This window comes from Pristiophorus japonicus, chromosome 2 (assembly GCF_044704955.1).
Source record: "Pristiophorus japonicus isolate sPriJap1 chromosome 2, sPriJap1.hap1, whole genome shotgun sequence".
In the NCBI taxonomy this organism is placed as follows: domain Eukaryota; kingdom Metazoa; phylum Chordata; class Chondrichthyes; family Pristiophoridae; genus Pristiophorus; species Pristiophorus japonicus.
The window spans coordinates 55,762,332-55,790,100 of record NC_091978.1 but is presented as its reverse complement, the minus strand read 5'-3'; the positions used below and the strand labels follow the sequence as shown (position 1 = coordinate 55,790,100).

The 27,769-nt window shown below is 44.6% G+C and overlaps 1 protein-coding gene across 3 annotated transcripts in view; it reads left to right on the top strand.

Moving 5' to 3' along the window:
* The window catches only part of dym (dymeclin), a 669,399-nt gene that overhangs the window by 239,582 nt on the left and 402,048 nt on the right, over positions 1–27,769 (top strand). For all 3 annotated transcript variants that reach the window (XM_070867483.1, XM_070867484.1, XM_070867482.1), the window contains exon 9: positions 13,287–13,469. In XM_070867483.1, coding sequence (XP_070723584.1) covers positions 13,287–13,469 — 183 coding nt within the window. The remainder of the gene's footprint in view (positions 1–13,286; positions 13,470–27,769) is intronic.

Genomic DNA, 27,769 nt, shown 5'->3' with positions numbered 1-27,769 from the left:
CCCCACCTCTCTCTCTCCCCCCTCCCCACCTCTCCTCCCCCCTCCCCACCTCTCTCTCTCCCCTCCCCCACCTCTCTCTCATCCCCACTCCCCACTCTCTCTCTCTCCCCCTCCCCACCTCTCTCTCTCCCCCTCCCCACCTCTCTCTCTCTCCCCTCCACCTCGCTCTCTCCCCTCCCCACCTGTCTCTCTCTCCCATCCCCCTCCCCACCTCTCTCTCTCTCCCATCCCCCTCCCCACCTCTCTCTCTCTCCCATCCCCCTCCCCACCTCTCTCTCTCTCCCCCTCTTACCTTTCCTGCTGCTGCTGTCCGTGCATTTGCTGCACTTACCTGTGCCGATTTCCTTACCTGCACCAATTTCTTTAACTCTTCAGAAGGTTTTTCTGCAGAGGTCACATACGCTGGCCTAAGAAGAACTGGAGTAACTTCCAGCTAGCCAAACTTGCCTAAATGGCCAGAATTGGCACGGGTGGCAGGTTATGACCCCTTTGGCTGAAAAAAAAGTGCCTCAAAAAAATTGTAACTAACTGAGTTACGCTGGTGCAAATTGATTGGAGAAACTGTTTTTTTTATCTTGGGCCAAAAAAAGCAGCCTGCTCCAAAACAACGGTGCAAAGCACTGGGTAAAATTGAGCCCCAATAATCTATTGTGATGGCATCACTGCAGAATAATGTTCCCACAATTTATGGGAGGATGCAAAAAAAGAAACCGGTCAAATGTATTTTGGCCACATAACTGAAATATTACCAATGGCAGCACCATCTTATTTTAAAGGAGGTTCCCTCAGAGCTCAAAGTGGTTTGCAAAAAAACTAAAAATGGCAGTAACTGGTATGGTACAAGCATCTTCATGCATTTGTTGAACACAAAGTTAATGATCTCAGTCATGTAGTTAAAACTAGACGCCGAGTGAATGCCAGACATTTCCTTTAATGAAGGAAAGTAAATCAAAGACAATCGCCCGTGCTGCAAAATCAGTTATTGGCAAAGGCCTGGGAGCAGTTCATCTACTTAATATCTGAGCAGGGAATGGTTTGAGAGAGCAAGAAAGAAGAAGGGAGGGTGGAGGGAATAACATTCTTACAAAAATAAAATAGCAGAAATGAAGTCTGTTGGAAATACCTGATGCTGAATAATGCACTACACAGCCTTTCAACCAAGCACACCTATATGAAGTATGGCGTAACCTTGATACACAAAATGGAATAACTGTTGCAAACAGTAGCCATCTCTCTGTGCTATTAATTAAAATAAACTTTGTAAACATTTTTTTTCCATTTGGGAAGCTTTAATTATTTTTCATGTTGCTAACACAGACTGAGGCCATATGTACCCTTCTGTTGCCTGGTTATGGTCAACTAACTCTTGTTGATCAGTGTTCAAACCTAGGAACTTCTGTTCCTCTTCCTGGCTGAGTCTGCACTGCTTTTGCTTGCAAATGGACGATTGGTTGGCACATGGATCAAAGCACCATCTATTGGCCTGTTCCTTGTTAAAATTGAAATAGTTACAGATGTGTTATCATTTTGCACCAGAATAATCACAAAGCTACTGCTTAGTGGGGCTGTTCCAGCATCCCAATTGAATGAAGATGATTGTTGTAAATATGTACACAGTATTTCCGTCCATTTGGACATTTAAATATATAATGGATAGAGATTAATTGTAAATTGCATATGGCTAGATCAATGCTTCTTGAATACTGGCTGCAGCTCACCACCTCAGCTGTTTTATTTAATAAAGTTTGGATGGAGGGGGGTCAATAATCAGAGTTAAAGTAATCTTGGAAATGAATACTGAGACTTGCAATTGATGTTTGTAAATTTGTTCCTTGTCATTGCATATTTGATTACTTTTAAGGACTTAGCCTACTCTGCCATTCAGAAACATTTATTAAATAGTTGATGAGATTAGACTAAATTCCTATGCGGATAAACAGTCAAAACAAATTACACAATTTCAACTTGTCGTATAGTTATGTCTCATTTACATAGCATCACTTGAGCCCATGCAAATACTCACTGTTGAAGTGACTACAGTAATACCTCCTGTTCTATGCAATTATCCAGCTATGAGTTTACTTGAGACATATCTTTGTATGTTTAGCCTTGGAAATAGTCAAAACCATCAGAAGACTAGTCATCTTGGGAGTTTAAAAAAATGCACTAATGGGTTGTATTATATTCATGAATACGTGAGGATAAGACAGCTGTAGGAATTTTTCATATTGCTTTATGGGTCGGTTTCTGAAAAACACTTTTTCTTGCATTTAAAATTAAAGAAACACTCAATTGATTTTGACAATTAAAATTTCAAAAAAATTCCCTGTTACTACTACTCCTTCCTGCTCTTTATTTAAAGTGCGCATAGTGACCAACTTCCTCCTTCAGTTGTAAGGAAGTAGTGAAATCCTGACAATTTAATGATTATCACTAATGCTACAATTGGCTGATAGAGGTACGATTGATCTTTATGGTTTTACCTTCCTCCCATAGATGGCAGTAGTAAGTTGCTACAATATCTTTACATTTAGCAGCTCAACCCAATAACAAATAGTGGCTTTATGTCTTTGCTGCCCACCATCTTTGTCCCTCTGTTAAAATTGATGCATTCTTGTTTCATTGTCAGATATAAACAAAGCCTCTTTTGTATATTGTCCACTGCTCATGTAAGTCATCTGCGTTCTGTACTGTAGTTGTCTTGCATTAAATGAAATTTTCAGTGGGGGGAATGGGATAGACAGTTTCCTAGTAGCTTAGCAGCCCTATCAGCTCCAACCTGATGTTTGGTAGCCAAGTGTAAGACAGGACTGGAATATCTTGGATTTAAATTTGGGCAGGGTATATTTAACCTCCTCAATGTGTATAAAATGTGTACCATACTTTAGGGTGTGGGAAGAAAACACAAAGAGTGTGCAGTGCCTGCCATGCTATTGCATTATCTGCCTTCAGACACTCCTAGCTGTTAGCAGTGACACAGAAATCAGCACTGCACCCAATGAGAAAAAACTTTGTCCAAAGGAGACTGACATTAATTAGTTAACATGTCTCCAAACCTAAAAGTTAGAATCAATAATAGCATACCCAAGTCATCATCAGTCAATCTTGTGCTTCTGCACATTGCTTTTTGGCCAAGGAATTGCAACAGAGAGAATTACATAGGATAGGAATAGGCCATTCGACCCAACTGGTGTATGCAGGTATTTTTTTTACTGAACATGAGTAAATTATCTCTTTCCACTCTGCTTCCACCATACCCCTCTATTGCCTTAATGCATCAATGCTCTCTCCTTCAAACATTCCACATTCTCACCATTCCCTTGTGTAACAAAATTCCTCCTAAATTCTTTATTTGATCTGTTTGTGGCTATTTTATATTTATGACCTTTTTTTATTCATTCACGGGATGTGGGCGTCGCTGGCAAAGCCAGCATTTATTGCCCATCCGTAATTGCCCTAGAGAAGGTGGTGGTGCTGAGCTGCCTGCTTGAACATAAGAAGCAGGAGTAAGCCATTCGGCCTCTCAATCGAGCCTGCTCTGCCATTCAATAAGATCAACTCCACTTTCCTGCACTATCCCCATACACCTTTTAGTATGTAGTTCGGGACCTAGTTTGTCAGGTCCCTCATTGAAACACCTGTGAACTCATCCCTTTTTGGTGTGGAAGCAAGTCATCCTCGATACGAGGGACTGCCTGATACTAATACTGATTCCCTTAATATCCAAAAATTTGTCGATTTCTGTCATGAATATACTCACTGACTGAGATGCCACAGCCCTCTGGGGTAGAGAATTCCAAAGATTCACCACCCGCTGCGTGAAGAAGTTTCTCCTCATCTCAGTCCTAAATGGCCAGCCCCTTATTCTGAGACTGTGACCCCTGGTTCTAGACTCCCCAGCCAGGGGAAACATCCTCCCTGCATCTACCCTGTCGAACCCTTTAAGAATGTTGAATGTTTCAATGAGATCACCTCTCATTCTTCTAAACTCTAGAGAATATAGGCCAAGTCTACTCAATCTCTCCTCATAGGATAATCACCCCATCCCAGGAATCAGTCTGGTGAACCTTCATTGCACTCCCTCTATGGCAAGTATATCCTTCCTTGGGTAAGGAGACCAAAACTGTACACAATACTCCAGGTGGGGTCTCACCAGGGCCCTATATAATTGCAGTAAGACATCTTTATTCTTATATTCAAATCCTCTTGTAATAAAGGCCAACATATACCATTTGCTTTCTTAGTTGCTTGCTGTACCTGCATGTTAACTTTCAGTGATTCATGTACAAGGACACCCAGGTCCCTCTGAACACCAACATTTCCTAATCTCTCATCATTTAAAGAATATTCTGCTTTTCTATTTTTCCGACCATGGATAACTTCACATTGCTCCACATTATATTGCATTTGCCATGTTCTTGCCCATTTACTTAGCCTTTCTATATCCCCTTGCTATCTTTTTATCCTCATTACAACTTACATTCCCTCCTAGCTTTGTATCATCAGCAAACTTGGATATATTACATTTGATCCCCTCATCCAAATCATTGATATTAGAACTGCGACAGGTAGGTGTTCCTGGATTTTGACTGACGACGAAGGAACAGTTATATATTTCCAAGTCAGGAGAACTTGGTAGTGTTCCCAGGTGTCCTTCTAGGTGGTAGCGGTCGTGGGTATGGGAGGTGCTGTCGAAGAAGCCATGGCAAGTTGCTGCAGTACAGCTTGTAGATAGTACATACTGCAGTCACAGTGCACCAGTGGTGGAGGGAGAGTATGTTTAAAGGGGTGCAAAACAAGCAGGCTGCTTTGTCCTGGATGGTGTTGAGCTTCCTGAGTGTTTGGAGCTGCACTCATCCAGGCAAGTGGAGAGTATTAACATCACATAGAAACATAGAAAATAGGTGCAAGAGTAGGCCTATCGGCCATTCGAGCCTGCACTGCCATTCAATAAGATGGCAGTGAGGCCTCACTTAAGGCCCTGTACAACTGAAGTAAGACCTCCCTGCTCCTATACTCAAATCCCCTATCTATGAAGGCCAACATACCATTTGCCGCCTTCACCGCCTGCTGTGCCTGCATGCCCACTTTCAGTGACTGATGAACCATGACACCCAGGTCTCGTTGCACCTCCCCTTTTCCTAATCTGCCACCATCCAGATAATATTCTGCCTTCGTGTTTTTGCCCCCAAAATGGATAACCTCACATTTATCCACATTATACTGCATCTGCCATGCATTTGCCCACTCACCTAACCTGTCCAAGTCACCCTGTAGCCTCTTAGCGTCCTCCTCACAGCTCACACCGCCACCCAGTTTAGTGTCATCCGCAAACTTGGAGATATTATACTCAGTTCCTTCATCTAAATCGTTAATGTATATTGTAAAGAGCTGGGGTCCCAGCACTGAGCCCTGCGGCACTCCACTAGTCACTGCCTGCCATTCTGAAAAGGACCCGTTTATCCCGACTCTCTGCTTCCTGTCTGCCAACCAACTCTCTATCCACGTCAGTACATTACCCCCAATACCATGAGCTTTGATTTTGCACACCAATCTCTTGTGCGGGACCTTGTCAAAAGCCTTTTGAAAGTCCAAATACATCACATCCACTGGTTCTCCCTTGTCCCACTCTGCTAGTTACATCCTCAAAAAATTCCAGAAGATTCGTCAAGCATGATTTCCCTTTCATAAATCCATGCTGACTTGGCCCAATCCTGTCACTGCTTTCCAAATGCGCTGCTATTTCATCCTTAATGATTGATTCCAACATTTTCCCCACTACTGATGTCAGGCTAACTGGTCTATAATTACCTGTTTTCTCTCTTCCTCCTTTTTTAAAAAGTGGTGTTACATTAGCTACCCTCCAGTCCATAGGAACTGATCCAGAGTCGATAGACTGTTGGAAAAGGATCACCAATGCATCCACTATTTCTAGGGCCACTTCCTTAAGTAATCTGGATACAGACCATCAGGCCCCGGGGATTTATCGGCCTTCAATCCCATCAATTTCCCTAACACAATTTCCTGCTTCTCACTAGACCTACTGTCCCCTAGTACAATCGGAAGGTTATTTGTCTCTTCCTTTGTGAAGACAGAACCGAAGTATTTGTTCAGTTGGTCTGCCATTTCTTTGTTCCCCATTATAAATTCACCTGAATCCGACTGCAAGGGACCTACGTTTGTCTTCACTAATCTTTTTCTCTTCACATATTTATAGAAGCTTTTGCAGTCAGTTTTTATGTACCCTGCAAGCTTCCTCTCGTACTCTATTTTCCCCATGTTAATTAAACTCTTAGACTTCCTCTGTTGAATTCTAAATTTCTCCCACTCCTGACTTGTGCCTTGTAGATGGTGGAAAGGTTTTGGGGAGTCAGGAGGTGAGACACTCACCGCATTCACTCGTTCTGAACTCACCAGCAAGTGGAAAAAGGTTCTCTTCATCCACTCGATTGAACCCTTCATAATTTTAAAGACCTCTATCAGTTCTCCTCTTACTTTTCTCTTCTCCAGAGAAATGAAACCCAGCCTCCTCAAACTTTCCTTGCAGTTGTATCCTCTCAACTCTGAAAGAGGAAAGTGTGTCCTGTATTCCCAATTCATGCCTGCTTTTCGAGCAGTTTCTGTGGTAGCACACTGACCTCTGAGTCAGAAGCTCATGAATTCAAGTCCCTCTTCAGAGCTTGAACATATAATCTAGGCTGATACCAGTGCAGTACTGAAGAATTGAAGTATTGTCGGAGGTTCTGCCTTTCAATAAAGAGTTAAACAAAGCTTTTCCATGGGGAGTAAAAGATCCTATGGCACTATTTGAAAAAAAGCAGAGGAGTTTTCTGGCCTCCTGGTCAACATTTATCCCTCTCCCAACAGTGCCAAAACAGATTAATTGATCATTCATCTCATGGTGTTTGTGGGACAATGCCCATGTTATTTGTGGGACAATGCCCATGCTATTTGTGGGACTATGACCATATTTCAAAAGTAATTCATTGACTGTAAAGTTATTTCTTTCTATAGGCAACCATATGTTTTTGCTTTTATTGTTGGAGGTGTATTGGAACAAATTTTGGATAATACCTGTACAACAGTTTGCATTTATATACTACCGCTAATGTAGTAAAACATCTCAAGGTACTTCACAGGAGCGTAATCAATCAAAAATTGTCAGAGCAAAGAAGGAGACAGTAGGAGAAGTGACCAAAAGCTTGGTTGAAGAGATCGGTTTTAAGGACCGTCTTAAAGAAGAAGAGGTGGAAGGTGTAGGGACAGAGGTTTGGGGAGGGAATTCCAGAGCTTGGGGCCATGATGGCTGAAGGCATCTCTGCCAATGGTATGGCGAAGGAAGATTGGGATGCAGAAGAGACCAGGGTTGGAAGAACGCAGAGTTCTCAGAAGGTTGTCGGACTGGGAGAGGTTACAGAGAGGAGCAAGGCCATGGAGGGATAATGAGAATTTTAATATTGATGGGTTGGTGGACCAGGAGCCAGTGTAGGTCAGTGAGCAAAGGGGTGATGGGTGAATGGGACTTGGTGTGAGTCAAGATACGAGCAGCAGAGTTTTGGATGAGCTCAAGTTATGGGGGGTGGAAAATGGGAGGCCAGACAGAAGAGCATTGAAATAGTCGAGTCTGGATATAATCCATGATCGTGGGAATAAAGCAGTTGTTCAAGTCAGCACCACCATCCTACTTGCAACGGGCAAATTCTGTTCCTTTGTGCCTTCTAGTTGAACAGAATTCAGAAACATGAGTGAAGATAGCTTTCATTAGAAAATTTTAAGGAAACCTGTTTTTTGGAAAATGCTAAATCAATGGGAAGTACACTATTATCCAGAGATCTTTCACGGGAGTCTGTTAACTTGTTGAATTTGAAATAAAACAACAAATATAGAAATAGATACCAAGAGAAAGAGAACAGCATAAACTGTAACTTGGCCATATATCTCCATTTTTGCTTGGCTGCAAGTTAATGGGAGTATAACCACCAGTAATAATATTTATACACACATTGCCTCCACAGCCAGTAACAAGTAAAGTAAAATAGCCTATTGATTACACTACCTTTCATTTAAACCTATTCAAGGCATAAATGCATTTAGGGTATTAGTCATTTTTTTAAAGCAGTAAGCAGATTGATTTTTGCCTTTTTTTTAAAATAAAGAACACATGACCTGTACCAAATGTTCAGATTCCTGTTTCAATTATTTACATCTGTGACTTTTTTATTGCCTATGTCACAGATGCTGTAATATATACTTGCAGAAGGCATCCTTGTGATTTAGTGAGTTTTTGTTAGATTAAATGTAAGAGATTGCGAACAGAGGGCAGGAAAAACCTCTTTGCACAAAATGTTGTAAAGCTGTGAAATTTACTTCCAATATTAATGGTTGAGGCAGAAACAATGCCAACATTCAATGATTGGATAGATGGATGAAAGAAAAGGATGAAGTGTTTTGTGGACAAGTTGGATAAATGTGGAGGGTCAATGTTGGTGCAGACTGGTTGGGTCGAATGGTCAGTTTCCATGTTGTAACTTCTGTCTATTTCACTATTTATTACAAGCTCCTCCAATTCCCTACTGCTGTGGTACACAGACTCTTGACCAGGCCCGTCCCATTTTTTGTGCTTCTGCTGTTGCCCCTTATTTCTGTCCTCCTCCTCCCCGCCCCATAATGGTTCTCACCTTCCGCTCCTCCAGTGTCCAGATTTGACATCATCTTGTGCCATTACCACCATACCCATCATAATCCCACCACCAAATACTAGTATCTGCCCATACCTCTTTAGTCTCTAGACCGTTCCGTCTGGTTCATTCTTCCACCATCATGACCACCTGCTCTCCTTCCCCTGGTACCACCTGGTACAAATACAGAAAATGCAACTCCTGTCCAGTCACCTCTTCCCACACCACTGTCAAGGGCCCCAAGCACCCCTTCTGTGTGAGACATCAAGTTGCATGTATTTACTCCAATCTAGTATATGGTATCTGCTGTCCCATGGCAATATTGTGCTCATTCTGATATCAGTTAAATAACCTCTGACATTCTGGTCAGAACATTACAAGAAAGATGTGATTGCACTAGATAGGGTACAGAGGAGATTAAGAGAATTTTAGCTATGAGGAAAGATTGGATAGGCTGGGGTTGTTTTCTTTGGGCCTTAATTGAGGTGTATAAAATTCATCACCACCAGAGGCGGCCCCTCGTATCAAGGATGACTTTCTTCTACGCTAAAAAGGGATGAGTTCAGAGATGCTTCAATGGAGGACCAAATATGCAGGTCCCAAACTACATCCTGAAGGGTGGAAGATGCCTGTGTGTGGATTTTTTTAACGTGTGGTGGCCATTGCATACCAGCTACCATGGAGCGACGTGATCGGGGCCCCGGAGAGGTGTGAGTTTGGGGCCAGAAGAGACACGGGCACAGTGCGATTGCGCATTAAGTCCGTGCAGCAGAGCTGGTCTCCAGTCGTCTTGATTAATCCATGCCACTGGACCAAGACCTAGCTCAATATGAGGGGCCTAGATAGGGTGGATAGGAAGCATCTATTTCCCTTAGCAGAGAGGTCAATAACCAGGGGGCATAGATGTAAAGTAATTGGTAGAAGGATTAGAGGGGTGTTGAGAAATGTTTTCACCCAGAGGCTGGTGGGGATTTGGCACGTACTGCCTGAAAAGGTGGTAGAGGCAGAAGCCCTCATCGCATTTAAAAAGTACTTGGATATGCACTTGAAGTGCTGTAACCTGCAAGGCTGCGGACCACAAGTTAGAAAGTGGCATTTGGCTGGATAACTCTTTTTCGACTGGTGCAGACACGATGAGTCGAATAGCCTCCTTCTGTGCCATGAATTTCTATGACATTCACTGTCCAAGTTCATAAATGAAGAATTGTTACTCGGGTTCCTGGAGGTTTGCCAGCAGTGAAACTGTACCATGAGTTACTGCTTTGAAATGGAGGAGTGGGAATACATTCTGGTCTCCAGTGATGGTGTGAAGTCTTTTTCCAGCATCAATATTAAGGGAAGAGTTGGTTTTTAAAAAATTGTGTCACAGGAGAGGAGCATCATAGAAAAAGTGTACTTGCAGGCTCGTCTGGTCAGTTGTTTGAAAACATGAAGCATAAGAATAGTGATGAGACAATACAAAGAAGCTGTATAGCACTCTCGCGCACTCCTTCACCATTGTAAATATTACAAAATTTTTTGTAAGGCTTCAATTTCTCTTAATCAAATCAGTGATTTGCATCAAACTGACAATCCCAACAAAACAAACTTTGAGAAAAGGCTGAAAACCTCAGCTTAAGCTGCTTAGGAACAGAACTGCATTGTCCAACATATTGCTCTGTAAACTGGGCACAGTACTTAGCTTTGTGTGACTATTTTCTCTTTTAGACTCTATTCAAAAGTTGCATTTTAAAAGAGTCCATGTTAGGGTATAGCTCTTCCAATGACCAGTTGGTGAAGGCCATTCATAACTGAACAATACATATCAAGAAGATTCCAGGCTCAGTTGCTAGACTTTGATGAGTTGATCTTTGCTAGATGCAGCAGTAGAGGCATTAAACATGGGCTTTGTGTTCCTGAGCTAGAGAAAAGAGGGGAAAATTAGCTATGGTTTGTGTGTCTGGATGTTGGCTGAGGACCGGATTGGAGTCAGCTGCTATACACGCCACACTCAAATAGCCTGCCAATACTTTCTGTTTAGGCTCATACTGTTGGTTCATATCAAACTGTATCCTAACAAAATTTAATGTCTGCAGTGGGATTTGGGGGGGGGGTGCGGGCGCGGTAGGGGAGAAGCGCAAAGTTGAATTCAATTTTGATACAAAAAGAATGTGGTGAGGCTGCACCTGGAGTACTGCGTAGAGTTTTGGTCTCTATTTAAGGAAGGATATACTTGCATTGGAGGCTGTTCGGAGAAAGTTCACGAGGTTGATTCCGGAGATGAGGGGGTTGATTTATGAAGATAGGTTGACTAGGTTGGGCCTATACTCATTGGAGTTCAGAAGAATGAGAGATGATATCACATAAGAAACATATAAGATAATGAGGTGGCTCGACAAGGTGGTTGCAGAGAGGATATTTCCACATAAGGGAAACTAAAACTAGGACACATAGGGCCCAAGTTTCCACATGATTTGCGCCTGATTTTTAGGAACAACTGGTGGAGAACGGACTATCTTAGAAATCGCAATTCTCCACATTTTTTTTTCTGCAGTTCTAGTCAGGTAGAACAGTTCTACTTTGGAACAGAATTTTTTCTTCAAAAGGGGGCGTGTCCAGCCACTGACGCCTGATTTCAAAGTTTCCACAGTGAAAACGTACTCCAAACTAACTTAGAATGGAGCAAGTGAAGAGTTTTGTAGAACTGATAAACCTGTTCTACACATTAAAAAATCAGGCGCAGGTTACAAATTAGGCGTCCAGAACGAGGTGGGGGGGGGAAGGGAAGTCATTAAATTCCACAATAAATCCTTATTTATACTTCTACAAATATTATACAAATAAATCCAACCTGAATAAACATTTATAAGCAAAGAAAAGATTAAATAAACCATCTTCCTACCTGTGTGAAAGTGCTTCAGCCAGCTTCACAAGTTCATTCCCGATGGCAGGGGGGGGGGAGGAGGAGGAAGATGTTCCCGACGGCGGGCGGGCCCGAACGCAGCCGGGGGGGGGGGGGGGGGGGGGAGAGAGGAAGCCGTTCCAGACGGTGGGCGGGCCCGAACGCAGCGGGGGGGGGAGGAAGTTCCAGATGGCGGGCGGGAAGGAGGCAGTCAGAAGGCTGCAGGAAGCCTCAGTGCTGATATGCTAATGGCAATGTGCTTTTATTAAAAAATGTTCAAAAATTAAACAGCTACAAAGAACTACAAAAATGGCCGAGTGCCAATGTTTCCTTCACACTGCGCGTGCGCGAACGCTCCAACGCGCACGCGCAGCATTGCCGGCAGGAAAAAAACTAATTTAAATAGTACCTGCCCCCTCCCACTTACAAAATCGGCGCGAGTGAAGACTCCGCCCCCCTGGGCGCCGTGCCAAACAGACAAGGAGCTGCAGGGCTCTCCAGAATCGCGAGTTTTTTTTCCGGCGCCGTTTTAGGCGTGAAAAACGGGCGCCCAGCTCGGAGGGGCGCCCATTTTTTATCGTGTGGAAACTTGGGCCCATAGTCTTAGAATAAGGGGCCGCCCATTTAAAACTAAGATGAAGAGGAATTTCTTCTCTGAAGGTTGTAAATCAATGGAATTCTCTGCCCTAGAGAGCTGTGGAGGCTGGGTCACTGAAAATATTTAAGGCGGAGATAGACAGATTTTTATGGGGAGCGGGCAGAGAAGTGGAGCTGAGTCCATGATCAGATCAGCCATGATCTTATTAAATGGTGAAGCAGGCTCGAGGGGTCAAATGGCCTACTCCTCCTCCTAGTTCTTACGTTCTTATGAATCTCAAGAGAATCCTCAAGATCAGTTCTGTACTTCATCAAGCAGTTGCAATCCCAAAATCAGCTACAGGCTGTTCTTACTGGAACTAAAGTAGTATTTGCTGGTTTCTCTTTAATCAAATTCTGAAATTGGAATTTGACGTGACAATGATTTTGCTTTTTATACTTTCCAAAAAAATAACTGCAAGGAGTAGCAGTTAAAAGAGGTCAAAGATCAGCCATGATACAATTGGCCTGTCTGTCCCTTTGGGTTGGGATGGGGAATTTCCTGGGGTTCCCACTTCTGGTTATGGGTATATTCTAGGATTGGGCTCTGCTGTGATGTCCCTATGATTGTAAGCCTGTTGCCAGTTGGCCAAGCACACACACAATCAATGGTTATTGGGACAAAATACTGGACGGTATGGAAGCGACGCAGACTCAATATGTCAAATGGCCTCCTTCTGAACTGCTAATTTCTATGATTCTATGACCCAAAAAAGGAGTCTGCCTTCAGGAGAGGAAGGGAGACGAGAAAATTCATGCAATTTATTTTTTTTCATAAGGATGAACAAAAGGTTCATCTATGATAAGGATAGTGTCCCGGCAATGGACATGGAAATTATCATATAGAATTGCTATCCTGAAGTTGAATTAATGTAATGTAGATGTGTCTTTGCTTTGGTCTTGATCTATTCTATAAAAGCAGTTGATACTGTTGGTATGTTTCCCAGCGCAGTCATTTGTCACCTTGACCAAATTACAGTAAATTGCTTTTTATTAACTGTGAGCCAAAAAGGAAGGGTGGATAAAAGATAATGGATTCATGAAGCTCTGAGAAGAGACTCACATTTTATTTTTATTTTTCTCTTCAATAGCTGGGCTGTGGACAGTCCTTACCTTGGGAGGAGTTGGGAGTAAGCCAGCCCAGCAAGAGGATCCGTCATCCCCACTGGCTAATCGGAGTCTCCTACTGCTGCTTGTTTTATCTAATCTGAGCAACACACCAGACAGCCCAAATCCATACAGACAGTCGATAATGTCCTTCAAGAATACACAAGGTTTGTGTTAAGCCTGCAAAGTTAGAAAATTATAACTGTTAATTGTTTACCTGCTAACTATAAATTGTTTGGCCTAGAAATTGAATCACACGTGAATCGGGGTGCTATCCTGGTGCAGCGCTGCCCGAGCCTATTGAGGCCAGTGGCAGGACCATGATAAATTAGTCCGCTGGCCTAATTTATGTATTACCAATGATCTGCGGGCCCAAGAGGCAGCTTATCAGTCCCGGGAGGCAGGAAAATCGTCTGGCTCAGACACCAGTTGAGGTTGTTTGCAGATGGGAGCAGGATGCTCTTTGAAAGGGACAAGAGGTGGTCGGTAGCGGCTCGAGGATTTAATGTGGATCAATGGTTTGGCTGCCAAGCGCCTGAAGAAACTGACTGCAGCATGCTATGGTCATGCACACACAGATTTTGCAAATGGGGGCCTCAAATAGGCGTCAAGTCCAATCCTACTCAAAATCTGGGCTGACACTTCAGTGCAACGCTGGGGGAGCCCTGCACTGTTGGAGATGGCATCTTTGAGATGAGACGTTAAACCTCTCAGGTAGAAGTATCAGATCCCATAGCATATTTCACAGAAAAGCTAGGCTGTCTTCACCGACATCCTGGCCAATATTTAGCCCTCAACCAACATCATTAAAACCGATTATCTGGTCATTATTTCATTGCTATTTGTGGGACCTTGCTGTGTGCAAATTGGTTGTCATGTTTCCTACATTGCAACACTGACTACACTTCAAAAGTACTTCATTGGCGGTAAAGCACTTTGGGCCATCCTGAGGTTATGAAAGGCATTGATATAAATTCAAGTTCTTTGTTTTTATCTTATCTTTATTCACAGCGAGGGAAAATTGTGAGTTAGCCCCTATCAATCTGGGGCCCTCCATCAAATAGCTACAAATTGACATTTGCCTGAGGCCTTGGAAGAGATTACCTACCCAACCCATTTTCCTGGAATTGTTGTAATTTGTTTTCATTGCACACTCTTGCATGTTAACTGGGTAGTGATAGTATCCTACATTGTGTGATATTTTTGCTCTGTGGTTAGTGCTGTCAGTGGAAATGGGATTATGAAATGGTACTGCAACAATTAACATTCTAAATTCTGTTGATTACTCACTGTGTTACAGAAATGTGACCAGAACAAACATTCGGGTGAATTTATAATGGGGAACAAAGAAACGGCAGACCAGTTAAATAAATACTTTGGTTCTGTCTTCACAAAGGAAGACACAAATAACCTTCCAGAAATACGAGGGGACAGAGGGTCCAGTGAGAAGGAGGAACTGAAGGAAATAGTATTTAGGCGGGAAATTGTGTTAGGGGAATTGATGGGATTGAAGGCCGATAAATCCCCAGGGCCTGATAGTCTGCATCTCAGAGTGGTCCGAGAAATAGTGGATGTATTGGTGATCATTTTCCAACAGTATATCGACTCTGGATTGGTTCCTATGGACATAGAAACATAGAAAATAGGTGCAGGAGTAGGCCATTCGGTCCTTCGAGCCTGCACCACCATTCGATAAGATCATGGTTGATCATTCCCTCAGTACCCCTTTCCTGCTTTCGCTCCATACCCCTTGATCCCTTTAGCCGTAAGGGCCATATCTAACTCCCTCTTGAATATATCCAATGAACTGGCATCAACAACACTCTGCGGCAGGGAATTCCACAGGTTAACAACTCTTTGAGTGAAGAAGTTTCTCCTCATCTCAGTCCTAAATGGCCTACCCCTTATCCTAAGACTATTTACAATATACATCAATGATTTGGATGAAGGAATTGGACTGGAGGGTAGCTAATGTAACACCACTTTTTAACAAAGGAGGGAGAGAGAAAACGGGTAATTATAGACCGGTTAGCCTGACATCAGTAGTGGGGAAAATGTTGGAATCAGTTATTAAAGATGAAATAGCAGCACATTTGGAAAGCAGTGATGGGATTGATCCAAGTCAGCATGGATTTATGAAAGGGAAATCCTGCTTGACAAAGTTCTAGAGTTTTTTGAGGATGTAACTGGTCGAGTGGACAAGGTAGAACCAGCGGATGTGGTGTATTTGGACTTTCAAAAGGCTTTTGACAAGGTCCCACACAAGAGATTGGTGTGCAAAATTAAAGCACATGGTATTGGGGGTAATGTACTGACGTGGATAGAGAACTGGTTGGCAGACAGGAAACAGAGTCGGGATAAACGGGTCCTTTTCAGAATGGCAGGCAGTGACTTGTGGGGTGCCGCAGGGCTCAGTGCTTGGACCCCAGCTCTTTACAATATACATTAACGATTTGGATGAAGGAATAGAGTGTAATATCTCCAAGTTTGCGGATGACACGAAACTGGGTGGCGGTGTGAGCTGTGAGGAGGATGCTAAAAGGCTGCAGGGTGACTTGGACAGGTTAGGTGAGTGGGCAAACGCGTGGCAGATGCAGTATAATGTGGATAAATGTGAGGTTATCCACTTTGGTGGCAAAAACAAGAAGGCAGAATATTATCTGAATAGCGGCAGATTAGGAAAAGGGGAGCTGCAACGAGACCTTGGGTGTATTGGTACATCAGTCATTGAAAGTTAGCATGCAGGTATAGCAGTGGTGAAGAAGGCAAATGGTATGGTGGCCTTCATAGCTAGGGGATTTGAGTATAGGAGCAGGGAGGTCTGACTGCAGTTGTACAGGGCCTTAGTGAGGCCTCACCTGGAATATTGTGTTCAGTTTTGGTCTCCTAATCTGAGGAAGGATGTTCTTGCTATTGAGGGAGTGCAGCGAAGGTACACCAGACTGATTCCAGGGATGGCAGGATTGGATCGACTGGCCTGTATTCACTGCAGTTTAGAAGGATGAGAGGGGATCTCATAGAAACACATAAAATTCTGACGGCACTGGACAGGTTAGATGCGGGAAGAATGTTCCCGATGTTGGGGAAGTCCAGAACCAGGGGACATAGTCTTAGGATAAGGGGTAGGCCGTTTAGGACTGAGATGAGGAGAAACTTCTTCAGTCAGAGAGTTGTTAACCTGTGGAATTCCCTGCCGCAGAGGGTTGTTGATGCTAGTTCATTGGATATATTCAAGAGGGATTTAGATATGGCCCTTACGGCTAAAGGGATCAAGGGGTATGGAGAGAAAGCAGGAAAGGGGTACTGAGATGAATGATCAGCCATGATCTTATTGAATGGTGGTGCAGGCTCGAAGGGCCGAATAGCCTCATCCTGCACCTATTTTCTATGTTTCTATTTGTTTTAGAAGTAGTTTAGGGATTAGTGATGTAATTTCTGTTTACAGATAATTGGACTGGTAAAGTACATAATTTTTGACAGTTTTTAAAAGCTTTATTTTAAGATAGTGCAGCTTTGTTGAAAAAAAGATATGCCCACCTAAATTATTTTTTAAAATTATCTTTGGTTAAATGTTCTTTTTTTTAACTGCATGATCATGTTTTATACAATTGAAGATACTCCAAAAGTGTGGTATCACTGAAAACGGAAATGCAATCACAAAACATACTGGCACAACTAATTTTCAAAGTCATTGGGATCAACTCTCCCCAGTGATTGTGCCGCTTTTTTTGGTGCACGCCGTTTTTTTGGGCCTAAGTTTTTTTAAAAATCCAAGTTTCCTCAACCAATTTGCATCAGCATAACTCAGTTACGATTTTTTTAGCTTCGTTTTTTTTTCAGCCAAAGGGGGTGCAACCTGCCACCGTGCCAATTCTAGCCAGTTCGGCAAGTTTGGCCTGCTCAGAGTTACTCCAGTTCTTAGGCCAGCTTATGTAATCTCTGTAGAAAAACCTTCTGGTGAGTTAAGGAAATCGGCGCAGGTAAGTGCAGCAGAGCCCGGGCAGCAGGAGAGGTAAGAGTGAGGCGGGGAAAGCTTTTTGGGTAGGTTGGGTGCGGGACTGGGAGGTCATTCGGCCTGCACTCGGTATCGGGACCGGAGGGCCACTCGACCAGAGCTAGATGCGGGATCGGGACCTGGAGGCCACTCGACCAAGGCTAGGTGCAGGGACCGGGAGGCCACTCGACCAGGGCTAGGTGCGGGGATCGGGACCGGGAGGCCACTTGACCAGGGCTAGGTGCAGGGACCGGGAGGCCACTCGACCAGGGCTAGGTGTGGGGACCGGGGCCGGGAGGCCACTCGGCCAGGGCTAGGTGCGGGGACCGGGAGGCCACTTGACCAGGGCTAGGTGCGGGGATCGGGACCGGGAGGCCACTTGACCAGGGCTAGGTGCAGGGACCGGGGAGGCCACTCGACCAGGGCTAGGTGCAGGGACCGGGAGGCCACTCGACCAGGGCTAGGTGCGGGGACCGGGGCCGGGAGGCCACTCGGCCAGGGCTAGGTGCAGGGACCGGGAGGCCACTTGACCAGGGCTAGGTGCGGGGATCGGGACCGGGAGGCCACTTGACCAGGGCTAGGTGCAGGGACCGGGAGGCCACTCGATCAGGGCTAGGTGCAGGGACCGGGAGGCCACTCGACCAGGGCTAGGTGCGGGGACCGGGGCCGGGAGGCCACTCGGCCAGGGCTAGGTGCGGGGACCGGGAGGCCACTTGACCAGGGCTAGGTGCGGGGATCGGGACCGGGAGGCCACTTGACCAGGGCTAGGTACAGGAACCGGGAGGCCACTCGACCAGGGCTAGGTGTGGGGACCGGGGCCGGGAGGCCACTCGTCCAGGGCTAGGTGCGGGGACCGGGAGAGAGAAGGCCACTCGGCAGGGCTAGGTGCGGGGACCTGGAGGGATGAGGCCACTCGGCCAGGGCTAGGTGCGGGGACTGGCAGAGAGAAGGCCGCGGGGACAGGGAGGGAGGAGGCCAGTCGGACAGGGCTAGGTGCGGGGACCTAGAGGGAGGAGGCTACTTGACCAGCGCTAGGTGCGGGGACCTGGACCGGCCACGTGGCCAGGGATAGGTGCGGGGACCGGGAGGGAGGAGGCCACTCGGCCAAGGCTAGGTGCGGGGATGGGAGGGAGGAGGTCACTCAGCCAGGGCTAGGTGCGGGGACCTAGAGGGAGGAGGCCAGTCGACCAGGGCTAGGTGTGGGGACCTGGAGGGAGGAGACCAGTCGGACAGAGCTAGGTGCAGGGACCAGGAGGGAGAAGGCCACTCGGCCAGGGCTAGGTGCGGGGGACCGGAAGGCCTTTTGGCCTGGGATAAGTGCGGGGTTCAGCACTGGCATCGGGAGGGTGGGTGGGGACTTTAATAGTTTAATGGAGGTAAGTTGTTGCAATGTATTTTAATGTGCTTGTGCAGGTTGCGAGCTGTTCTAGAATTTTTTGAGGATGTAACTAGTAGAGTGGATAAGGGAGAACCAGTGGATGTGGTGTACTTGGACTTTCAAAAGGCTTTTGACAACGTCCCACACAAGAGATTAGTGTGCAAAATTAAGGCACACGATATTGGGGGTAATGTATTGACGTGGATAGAGAACTGGTTGGCAGACAGGAAGCAAAGAGTGGGAATAAGTGGGTCCTTTTCAGAATGGCAGGCAGTGACTAGTGGGCTGCCGCAGGGTTCAGTGCTGGGATCTCAGCTATTTACAATATACATTAATGATTTCGACTAAGAAATTAAGTGTAATATCTCCAAGTTTACAGATGACACTAATCTGGGCGGCAGTGCGAGCTGTGAAGAGGATGCTAAGAGGCTGCAGGGGGACTTGGACAGGTTAGGCGAATGGGCAAATGCATGGCAGATGCAGTATAATGTGGAGAAATGTGAGACTATCCACTTTGGTGGCAAAAACAGGAAGGCAGATTATTATCTGAATGGTGACAGATTAGCAAAAGGGGAGTTGCAAAGAGACCTGGGTGTCATGGTACATCAGTCATTGAAGGAAGGCATGCAGGTACAGCAGGCAGTAAAGAAAGCAAATGGCATGCTGGCTTTCATATCAAGGGGATTTGAGTATCGGAACAGGGAGGTCTTACTGCAGTTGTACAGGGCCTTGGTGAGACCGCACCTTGAGTATTATGTGCAGTTTTGGTCTCCTAATCTGAGGAAGGATGTGCTTGCTGTTGAGGGAGTGCAGCGAAGGTTCACCAGACTGATTCCCGGGATGGCAGGACTGACATATGAGGAAAGACTGGATAGGCTAGGCTTATACTCACTGGAATTTAGAAGAATGAGAGGGGATCTCATCGAAACTTATAAAATTCTGATGGGGCTGGACAGGTTAGATGCAGCTAGAATGTTCCCGATGTTGGGGAAGTCTAGAACCTGGGGTCACAGTCTAAAGATAAGGGGTAAGCTATATAGGATCGAGATTTTAAACGACAGCAAAGAATGACTAAGAAAGCAATAAAGAAAGGAAAGATAAATTACGAAAGTAAACTTGCGCAAAACATAAAAACAGATAGTAAAAGCTTTTATCGATATATAAAACGGAAAAGAGTGACTAAAGTAAATGTTGGTCCCTTAGAAGATGAGAAGGGGGATTTAATAATGGGAAATGTGGAAATGGCTGAAACCTTAAACAATTATTTTGCTTCGGTCTTCAGAGTGGAAGACACAAAAACCATGCCAAAAATTGCTGGTCACGGGAATGTGGGAAGGGAGGACCTTGAGATAATCACTATCACTAGGGAGGTAGTGCTGGACAGGCTAATGGATCTCAAGGTAGACAAATCCCCTGGTCCTGATGAAATGCATCCCAGGGTATTAAAAGAGATGGCGGAAGTTATAGCAGATGCATTCGTTATAATCTACCAAAATTCTCTGGACTCTGTGGAGGTACCATCGGATTGGAAAGCAGCTAATGTAACGCCTCTGTTTAAAAAAAAAAAGGGGGAAGACAAAAGGCAGGTAACTATAGGCCGGTTAGTTTAACATCTGTAGTGGGGAAAATGCTTGAAGCTATCATTAAGGAAGAAATAGTGGGACATCTAGATAGGAATAGTGCAATCAAGCAGACGCAACATGGATTCATGAAGGGGAAATCATGTTTAACTAATTTACTGGAATTCTTTGAGGATATAACGAGCATGGTGGATAGAGGTGTACCGATGGATGTGGTGTATTTAGATTTCCAAAAGGCATTCGACAAGGTGCCACACAAAAGGTTACTGCAAAAGATAAAGGTACGCGGAGTCAGAGGAAATGTATTAGCATGGATAGAGAATTGGCTGGCTAACAGAAAGCAGAGAGTCGGGATAAATGGGTCCTTTTCGGGTTGGAAATCGGTGGTTAGTGGTGTGCCACAGGGATCGGTGCTGGGACCACAACTGTTTACAATATACATAGATGACCTGGAAGAGGGGACAGAGTTCTCGTGTTACAAAATTTGCAGATGACACAAAGATTAGTGGGAAAGCGGGTTGTGTAGAGAACACAGAGAGGCTGCAAAGAGATTTAGATAGGTTAAGCGAATGGGCTAAGGTTTGGCAGATGGAATACAATGTCGGAAAATGTGAGGTCATCCACCTTGGGGGGGAAAAAAAACAGTAAAAGGGAATATTATTTGAATGGGGAGAAATTACAACATGCTGCAGTGCAGAGGGACCTGGGGGTCCTTGTGCATGAATCCCAAAAAGTTAGTTTGCAGGTGCAGCAGGTAATCAGGAAGGCGAATGGAATGTTGGCCTTCATTGCGAGAGGGATGGAGTACAAAAGCAGGGAGGTCCTGCTGCAACTGTACAGGGTATTGGTGAGGCCGCACCTGGAGTACTGCATGCAGTTTTGGTCACCTTACTTAAGGAAGAATATACTAGCCTTGGAGGGGTTACAGAGACGATTCACTAGGCTGATTCTGGAGTTGAGGGGGTTACCTTATGATGATAGATTGAGTACACTTGGTCTTTACTCGTTGGAGTTCAGAAGGATGAGGGGTGATATAGAAACATTTAAAATAATGAAAGGGATAGACAAGATAGAGGCACTGGTCGGGGAGACTAGAACTAGGGGGCACAGCCTCAAAATACGGGGGAGCCAATTTAAAATCGAGTTGAGAAGGAATTTCTTCTCCAGAGGGTTGTGAATCTGTGGAATTCTCTGCCCAGGGAAGCAGTTGAGGCTAGCTCATTGAATATATTCAAATCACAGATAGATAGATTTTTAACCAATAAGGGAATTAAAGGTTATGGGGAGCGGGCGGGTAAGTGGAGCTGAGTCCATGGCCAGATCAGCCATGATCTTGTTGAGTGCGGAGCAGGCTCGAGGGTCTAGATGGCCTACCCCTGTTCCTAATTCTTATGTTCTTATGTATGAGATGAGGAGAAATTTTTTCACCCAGAGAGTTGTGAACCTCTGGATTTCTTTGCCACAGAAAGTTGTTGAGTTCAGTTCGTTGGACATATTCAAAAGGGAGTTATATGTGGCCCCTATGGCTAAAGGGATCAGGGGGTATGGAGAGAAGGCAGGGGTGGCGTACTGAGGTTGCATGATCAGCCATGATCATATTGAATGGTGGTGCAGGCTCGAAGGGCTGAATGGGCTGCTCCTGCACCTGTTTTCTATGTTTTACTTTCCAGCCTCATCCCGCATTGTGTCCCTGGTTACCGTGGCAACTCGATTACTTTGGCGCAGATCATGGCTCCACCCCCAAAACTAAAGGACAGGCTCGGCTGCGCTAAAATGAAGAAATCAAACGTGGAAACTTAGAACATTTTTCTTGCCGTATATTGTCCCCAAAAAAACGGGCGTAACTCTTCAAGTACACCAGCAAACAGCTTTGGGGAAAATTGAGCCCATTGTGTATTATCGAAATGTCATGAAGACAAGTATCAGCTGTTTCAAAAAAGAATCATAGAATCTCAGAAATTTCCAGCACGGTAGGAGGCCATTTCGGCCCATCTTGTCCATGCTGGCCGACCAAGAGCTATCCAGCCTAATCCCACTTTCCAGCTCTTGTTCCGTAGCCCTGTAGGTTACTGCACTTTAAGTGCACATTCAAGTATTTTTTAAATGTGGTGAGGCTTTCTGCCTCTACCACTCTTTCAGGCAATGAATTCCAGACCCCACCACCCTCTGGGTAAATAAATTTCCCCTCATCTCTCTCTACCTCTCCCCAATTACTTTAAATCTATGCTCCCTGGTTGTTGACCCCTCTGCCAAGGTAACAGGTACTTTCCATCCAGGCCCCTCATAATTTTATACACCTCAAATCTGGTCTCCCTTCACCTCCTCTGTTCCAAAGAAAATAGACCCAGCATCTCCAATCTTTCCTCATAGCCAAAATTCTCCAGTCCAGGCAACATTCTTGTAAATCTCCAGTCCAGGCAACATTCTTGTAAATCTCCTCTGCACCTTTTCCAGTGCAATCACAACTTGCCTGTAATGTGGTGACCAGAACTGCACGCAGTACTCCAGCTGCGATCTAACCAGTGTTTTATACAGTTGAAGCATAGCTTCCTTGCTCTTGTATTCCATGCCTAGATTAATAAAGGCAAGTATTCCATATGCCTTCTTAACCACCTTATCTACCTGGCCTGTTACCTTCAGGGATCTGTGGATCAGCACTCCAAGGTCCCTTTGTTCCTCTACACTTTTCAATGTCCTACCATTTAATGTGTATTCCCTTGCCTCATTAGACCTCCCCAAATGCATTGGGCTGGACTTTCGGCTGATTTATGCCCCGTTTAGTGCCTGGGCGGGACATAAAAATAATTTTTTTTTGCGTGAAACAAGGCGCACAAGATTTTGCGCCTGGATGGAATTTCGGCAATGGTTTTGTGGCGGCACTAAAACTTAGTGCCCGCCCGCTGTTTTCACCGTTTCGACGTCGTAAATCATCATGCATCGCTGTGCTAGCACCCTGGGTGGAACTTTCGAGCATATAGCCCGATTTAGCGTCCGCCCGGAAACCCGCCAGCAAAAAGTAGTCGCACCCCGGGCGCTCCAGGCGCTAACAGTGCCATCTTGGAAACGGAGGAGAAAGTCGGAGTTCTGAGCGATTAAAAACATTGGGAAAGAAACGCCACGCTACTGCATGTTTTTGATTGTGAAGTTTGTGAGTTTATAGTTTGTTTTTAAGGACATTTTAAAAGATGGGGGCCATACTATGTCAGCCATTAATCCTGGCTGCTATATTTATACAGCGTCGAGCTGGAAGAAGGCTGATTGATGATCATTTTCAACGTAATCAAAGAGGTTACAGACATATGGGGAGGAGCCCTTACCCCCCATGAGTTTACAGGGAACATCGCTCATATCTGCAGCTCTCTGAGGCACAGTGCGTTAGAAGGTGCGCTTCGGAAAAAAGGTGGTCACAGAGCTATGCCAGCTCATACAGGCAGACCTACAGCCTACCAGTGGCAACAGGACTGCAATCCCGTCAGGGTGAAGGTGACTGCGGCACTTGCCTTCTATGTCTCTGGCTCCTTTCAGGCATCAGCGGGGGACCGTAGAAAGGGCTTTAAACTAACTAGTGGGGTTCGGGGGGAGGATTCAGGTGAGCGAAAATTTAAAATGTCAAGGAATAAGGAGAAGGCAATAGAGCAGGGTAGCATTGGGGGAAATGAAAACCAGAATGTGCCTGGAAGGGACAAGAATGTAGGTACAGCAAGTAATCAGGAAGGCAAATGGAATGTTGGCCTTTATTGCAAGGGGGATGGCGTATAAAAGCAGAGAAGTCCTGCTATAACTGTATAGCGTATTGGTGAGACCACACCTGGAGTCGAGTGTACAGTTTTGGTCTCCTTATTTAAGGACGGATATACTTGCATTACAGGCAGTTCAGAGATGGTTCACACGGTTGATTCCAGAGATGAAGGGGTTGACTTATGAAGAAAGGTTGAGTCGGTTCAATGTGCTTATACACATTGGAGTTCAGAAGAATGAGAGGTGCTCTTATAGAAACTTATAAGATAATGAAGGGGCTTAACAAGGTGGATGCAGAGAGGATATTTCCATTCATAAGGGAAACTAAAACTAGAGGACATAGTCTTAGAATAAGGGGCCGCCCATTTAAAACTGTGATGAGGAGGAATTTCTTCTCTCTGAGGGTTGTAAATCTGTGGAATTCTCTGCCTCAAAGAACTGTGGAGGCTTGGTCATTGAAAATATTTAAGACGGAGATAGACAGATTTTTGAGCAATAAGGGAGTAAAGGGTTATGGGGAGCTGACAGGGAAGTGGAGTTGAGTCCATGATCAGATCAGCCATGATCTTATTGAATGGCGGAACAGGCTCGAGGGGCCAAATGGTCTACTCCTCCTCCTATTTCTTATGTTCTTATATTAACATAAAGGTGAATCAGAAAGTGGGGTCAAAGCAGGAAAAAATGGTAAAAAAAACAAATTTAAAAGCTCTTCATCTGAATGTACATGGCATTCGTAACAAAATAGATGAGTTGACTACACAAATAGATACAAATGGGTATGATCTGCTAGCCATTACAGAGACGTGGTTGCAAGGTGACCTGGACTGGGAGCAAAATATTATGGGGTATTCGACAATTTGAAAGGAAAAGGAGGTGGGGTAGCACTGTTAAAAAAGGATGAGATCAGTGCATTAGTGAGAAATGATATTGTCTCACAAGGCCAAGATGTTGAATCAGTTTGGGTGGAGATAAGGAATAATAAGGGGAAAAAGTCACTGGTGGGTGTAGTCTGTAGGCCCCCTAACAGTAGCTACACTGTTGGATGGAGTATAAATCAAGAAATATTGGAGGCTTGTAAAAAAGGAACGGCAATAATCACGGACGATTTTAACCTTCATATTGATTGGACAAAGCAAATCGACCAGGGTCGCCTTGAGGGAGAGTTCATCGAGTGTATCCGGGATAGTTTCCTTGAACAGTACTTTGCAGAACCAATCGAGGGAGCAGGCTATCTTAGATCTGGTACTGTGCAATGAGACAGGATTAATAAATGATCTCCTCGTAAAGGATCCTCTAGGACTGAGTGACCATAACATGGTTGAATTTCAAATTCAGTTGGAGGGTGAGAAAGTTGGATCTCAAACTAGTGTCCTAAGCTTAAATAAAGGAGACTACAAAGGTATGAAAGCAGAGTTGGCTAAAGTGGACTGGGAAAATAGATTAAAGTATGGGACGGTTGATGAGCAGTGCAGACATTTAAAGAGATATTTCATAAATCGCAACAAAAAAATATATCCCAATGAGAAGGAAAGACTGTGAGAAGGGATAACCATCCGTGGCTAACTAAGGAAATAAGGGATTGTATCAAATTGAAAACAAGAACATACAATGTGGCCAAGACTAGTGAGAGGCCAGAGGATTGGGAAACTTTTAAAAGCTAGCAAAGAATGACAAAAAAAAAATGATGTGGGAAGATAGATTATGAAAGTAAACTAGCATGGAATATAAAAACAGATAGCAAGAGTTTCTACAGGTACATAAAAAGGAAGAGTGGTTAAAGTAAATGTTGGTCCCCTAGAGGATGAGACTGGAGAATTAATGATGGAGAACAGGGAAATGGCAGAGATGTTGAACAAATATTTTGTATTGGTCTTCACGGTCGAAGACACTAAAAACATCCCAATAGTGGATAATCAAGGGGCTATATAGATAGGGAGGAACTTAATACAATCACTATCATTAATGAAGTAGTACTCGGTAAAATAATGGGACTAAAGGCAGACAAGTCCCCTGGACCTGATGGCTTACATCCAAGGGTCTTAAAAGAAGTGGCTGCAGAGATGGTGGATGCATTGGTTATAATCTACCAAAATTCCCTGGATTTTGGAGCGGTCCTAGCGGATTGGAAAATCGCAAATGTAACCCCCCTATTTAAAAAAGGAGACAGACAAAAAGCAGGAAACTATAGACCAGTTAGCCTAACATCTGTCTTTAGGAAAATGCTGGAATCCATTATTAAGGAAGCAGTAGCAGGGACATTTGGAAAAGCATAATTCAATTAAGCAGAGTCAGCATGGTTTTATGAAAGGGAAATCATGTTTGACAAATTTGCTGGAGTTCTTTGAGGATGTAACGAGCAGGGTGGATAAGGGGGAACCAGTGGATGTGTGATGTATTTGGATTTCCAGAAGGCATTTGATAAGGTGCCACATAAAAGGTTACTGCACAAGATAAAAGTTCACGGGGTTGGGGGTAATATATTAGCATGGATAGAGGATTGGCTAACTAGCAGAAATCAGAGAGTCAGGATAAATGGGTCATTTTCCAGTTGGCAAACAGTGACTAATCGGGTGCCAGAGGGTTTGGTACTGGGTCCTCAACTATTTACAATCTCTATAGTGGATGAAGGGACCGAGTGTAATGTAGCCAAGTTTGCTGATGATACAAAGATGGGTGGGAAAGCAAATTGTGAGGAGAACAAAAAAAATCTGCAAATGGATAGACAAGCTAAGTGAGTGAGCAAAAATTTGGCAGATGAAGAAAATGCGGGAAAATGCGAGGTTATCCACTTTGGCAGAAAAAATAGAAAAGCAAATTATAATTTAAAGTGGAGAAAAATTGCAAAGTGCTGCAGTACAGAGGGACCTGGGGGTCCTTGTGCATGAAACACAAAAAGTGAGTATGCAGGTACAGCAAATAATCAGGAAGGCAAATGGAATGTTGGCCTTTATTGCAAGGGGATAGAGTATAAAAGCAGAGAAGTCCTGCTACAGTTGTACAGGGTATTGGTGAGGTCACCCCTGGAATACTGCATACAGTTTTGGTTTCCATATTTAAGAAAGGATATATTTGCTTTGGAGGCAGTTCAGAGAAGGTTCACAAGGTTGATTCCGGAGATGAGGGAGTTGACTTATGAGGAAAGGTTGAGTAGGTTGGGCCTCTATTCATTGGAATTCAGAAGAATGAGAGGTGATCTTATCGAAACATAGAAGATTAAGAGAGGGCTTGACAAGGTGGATACAGAGAGGACGTTTCCACTGATAGGGGAGACTAGAACTAGGGGGCATAATCTTAGAATAAGGGGCCGCCTATTTAAAACTGAGATGAGGAGGAATTTCTTCTCTGAGGGTTGTAAATCTGTGGAATTCGCTGCCTCAGAGAGCTGTGGAAGCTGGGTCATTGAATAAATTTAAGACCGAGATAGACAGTTTCTTAACCGATAAGGGAATAAGGAGTTATGTGGACCGGGCAGAGAAGTGGACCTTTGTCCATGATCGGATCAGCCATGATCGTATTAATTAGTGGAGCAGGCTCGAGGGGCCGTATGGCCTACTCCTCCTATTTCTTAAGTTTTTATGTCCAGTTCCACGTCTGCCTGTCTGTCAGCAGACCAACTTTGCCGACTCGCCCTCCGGAGAGATGGCATACGGGATTCGACCCCGGAACTGCATTGCTGCACGCCACTAGTCCCAGGAGTCTTGGAGGTCTCAAACCCCGAGAAAGTTACATAATTGTTCTCAGACGAGGTGATTCCCGGTGCTAAACGAGTGGTAGATT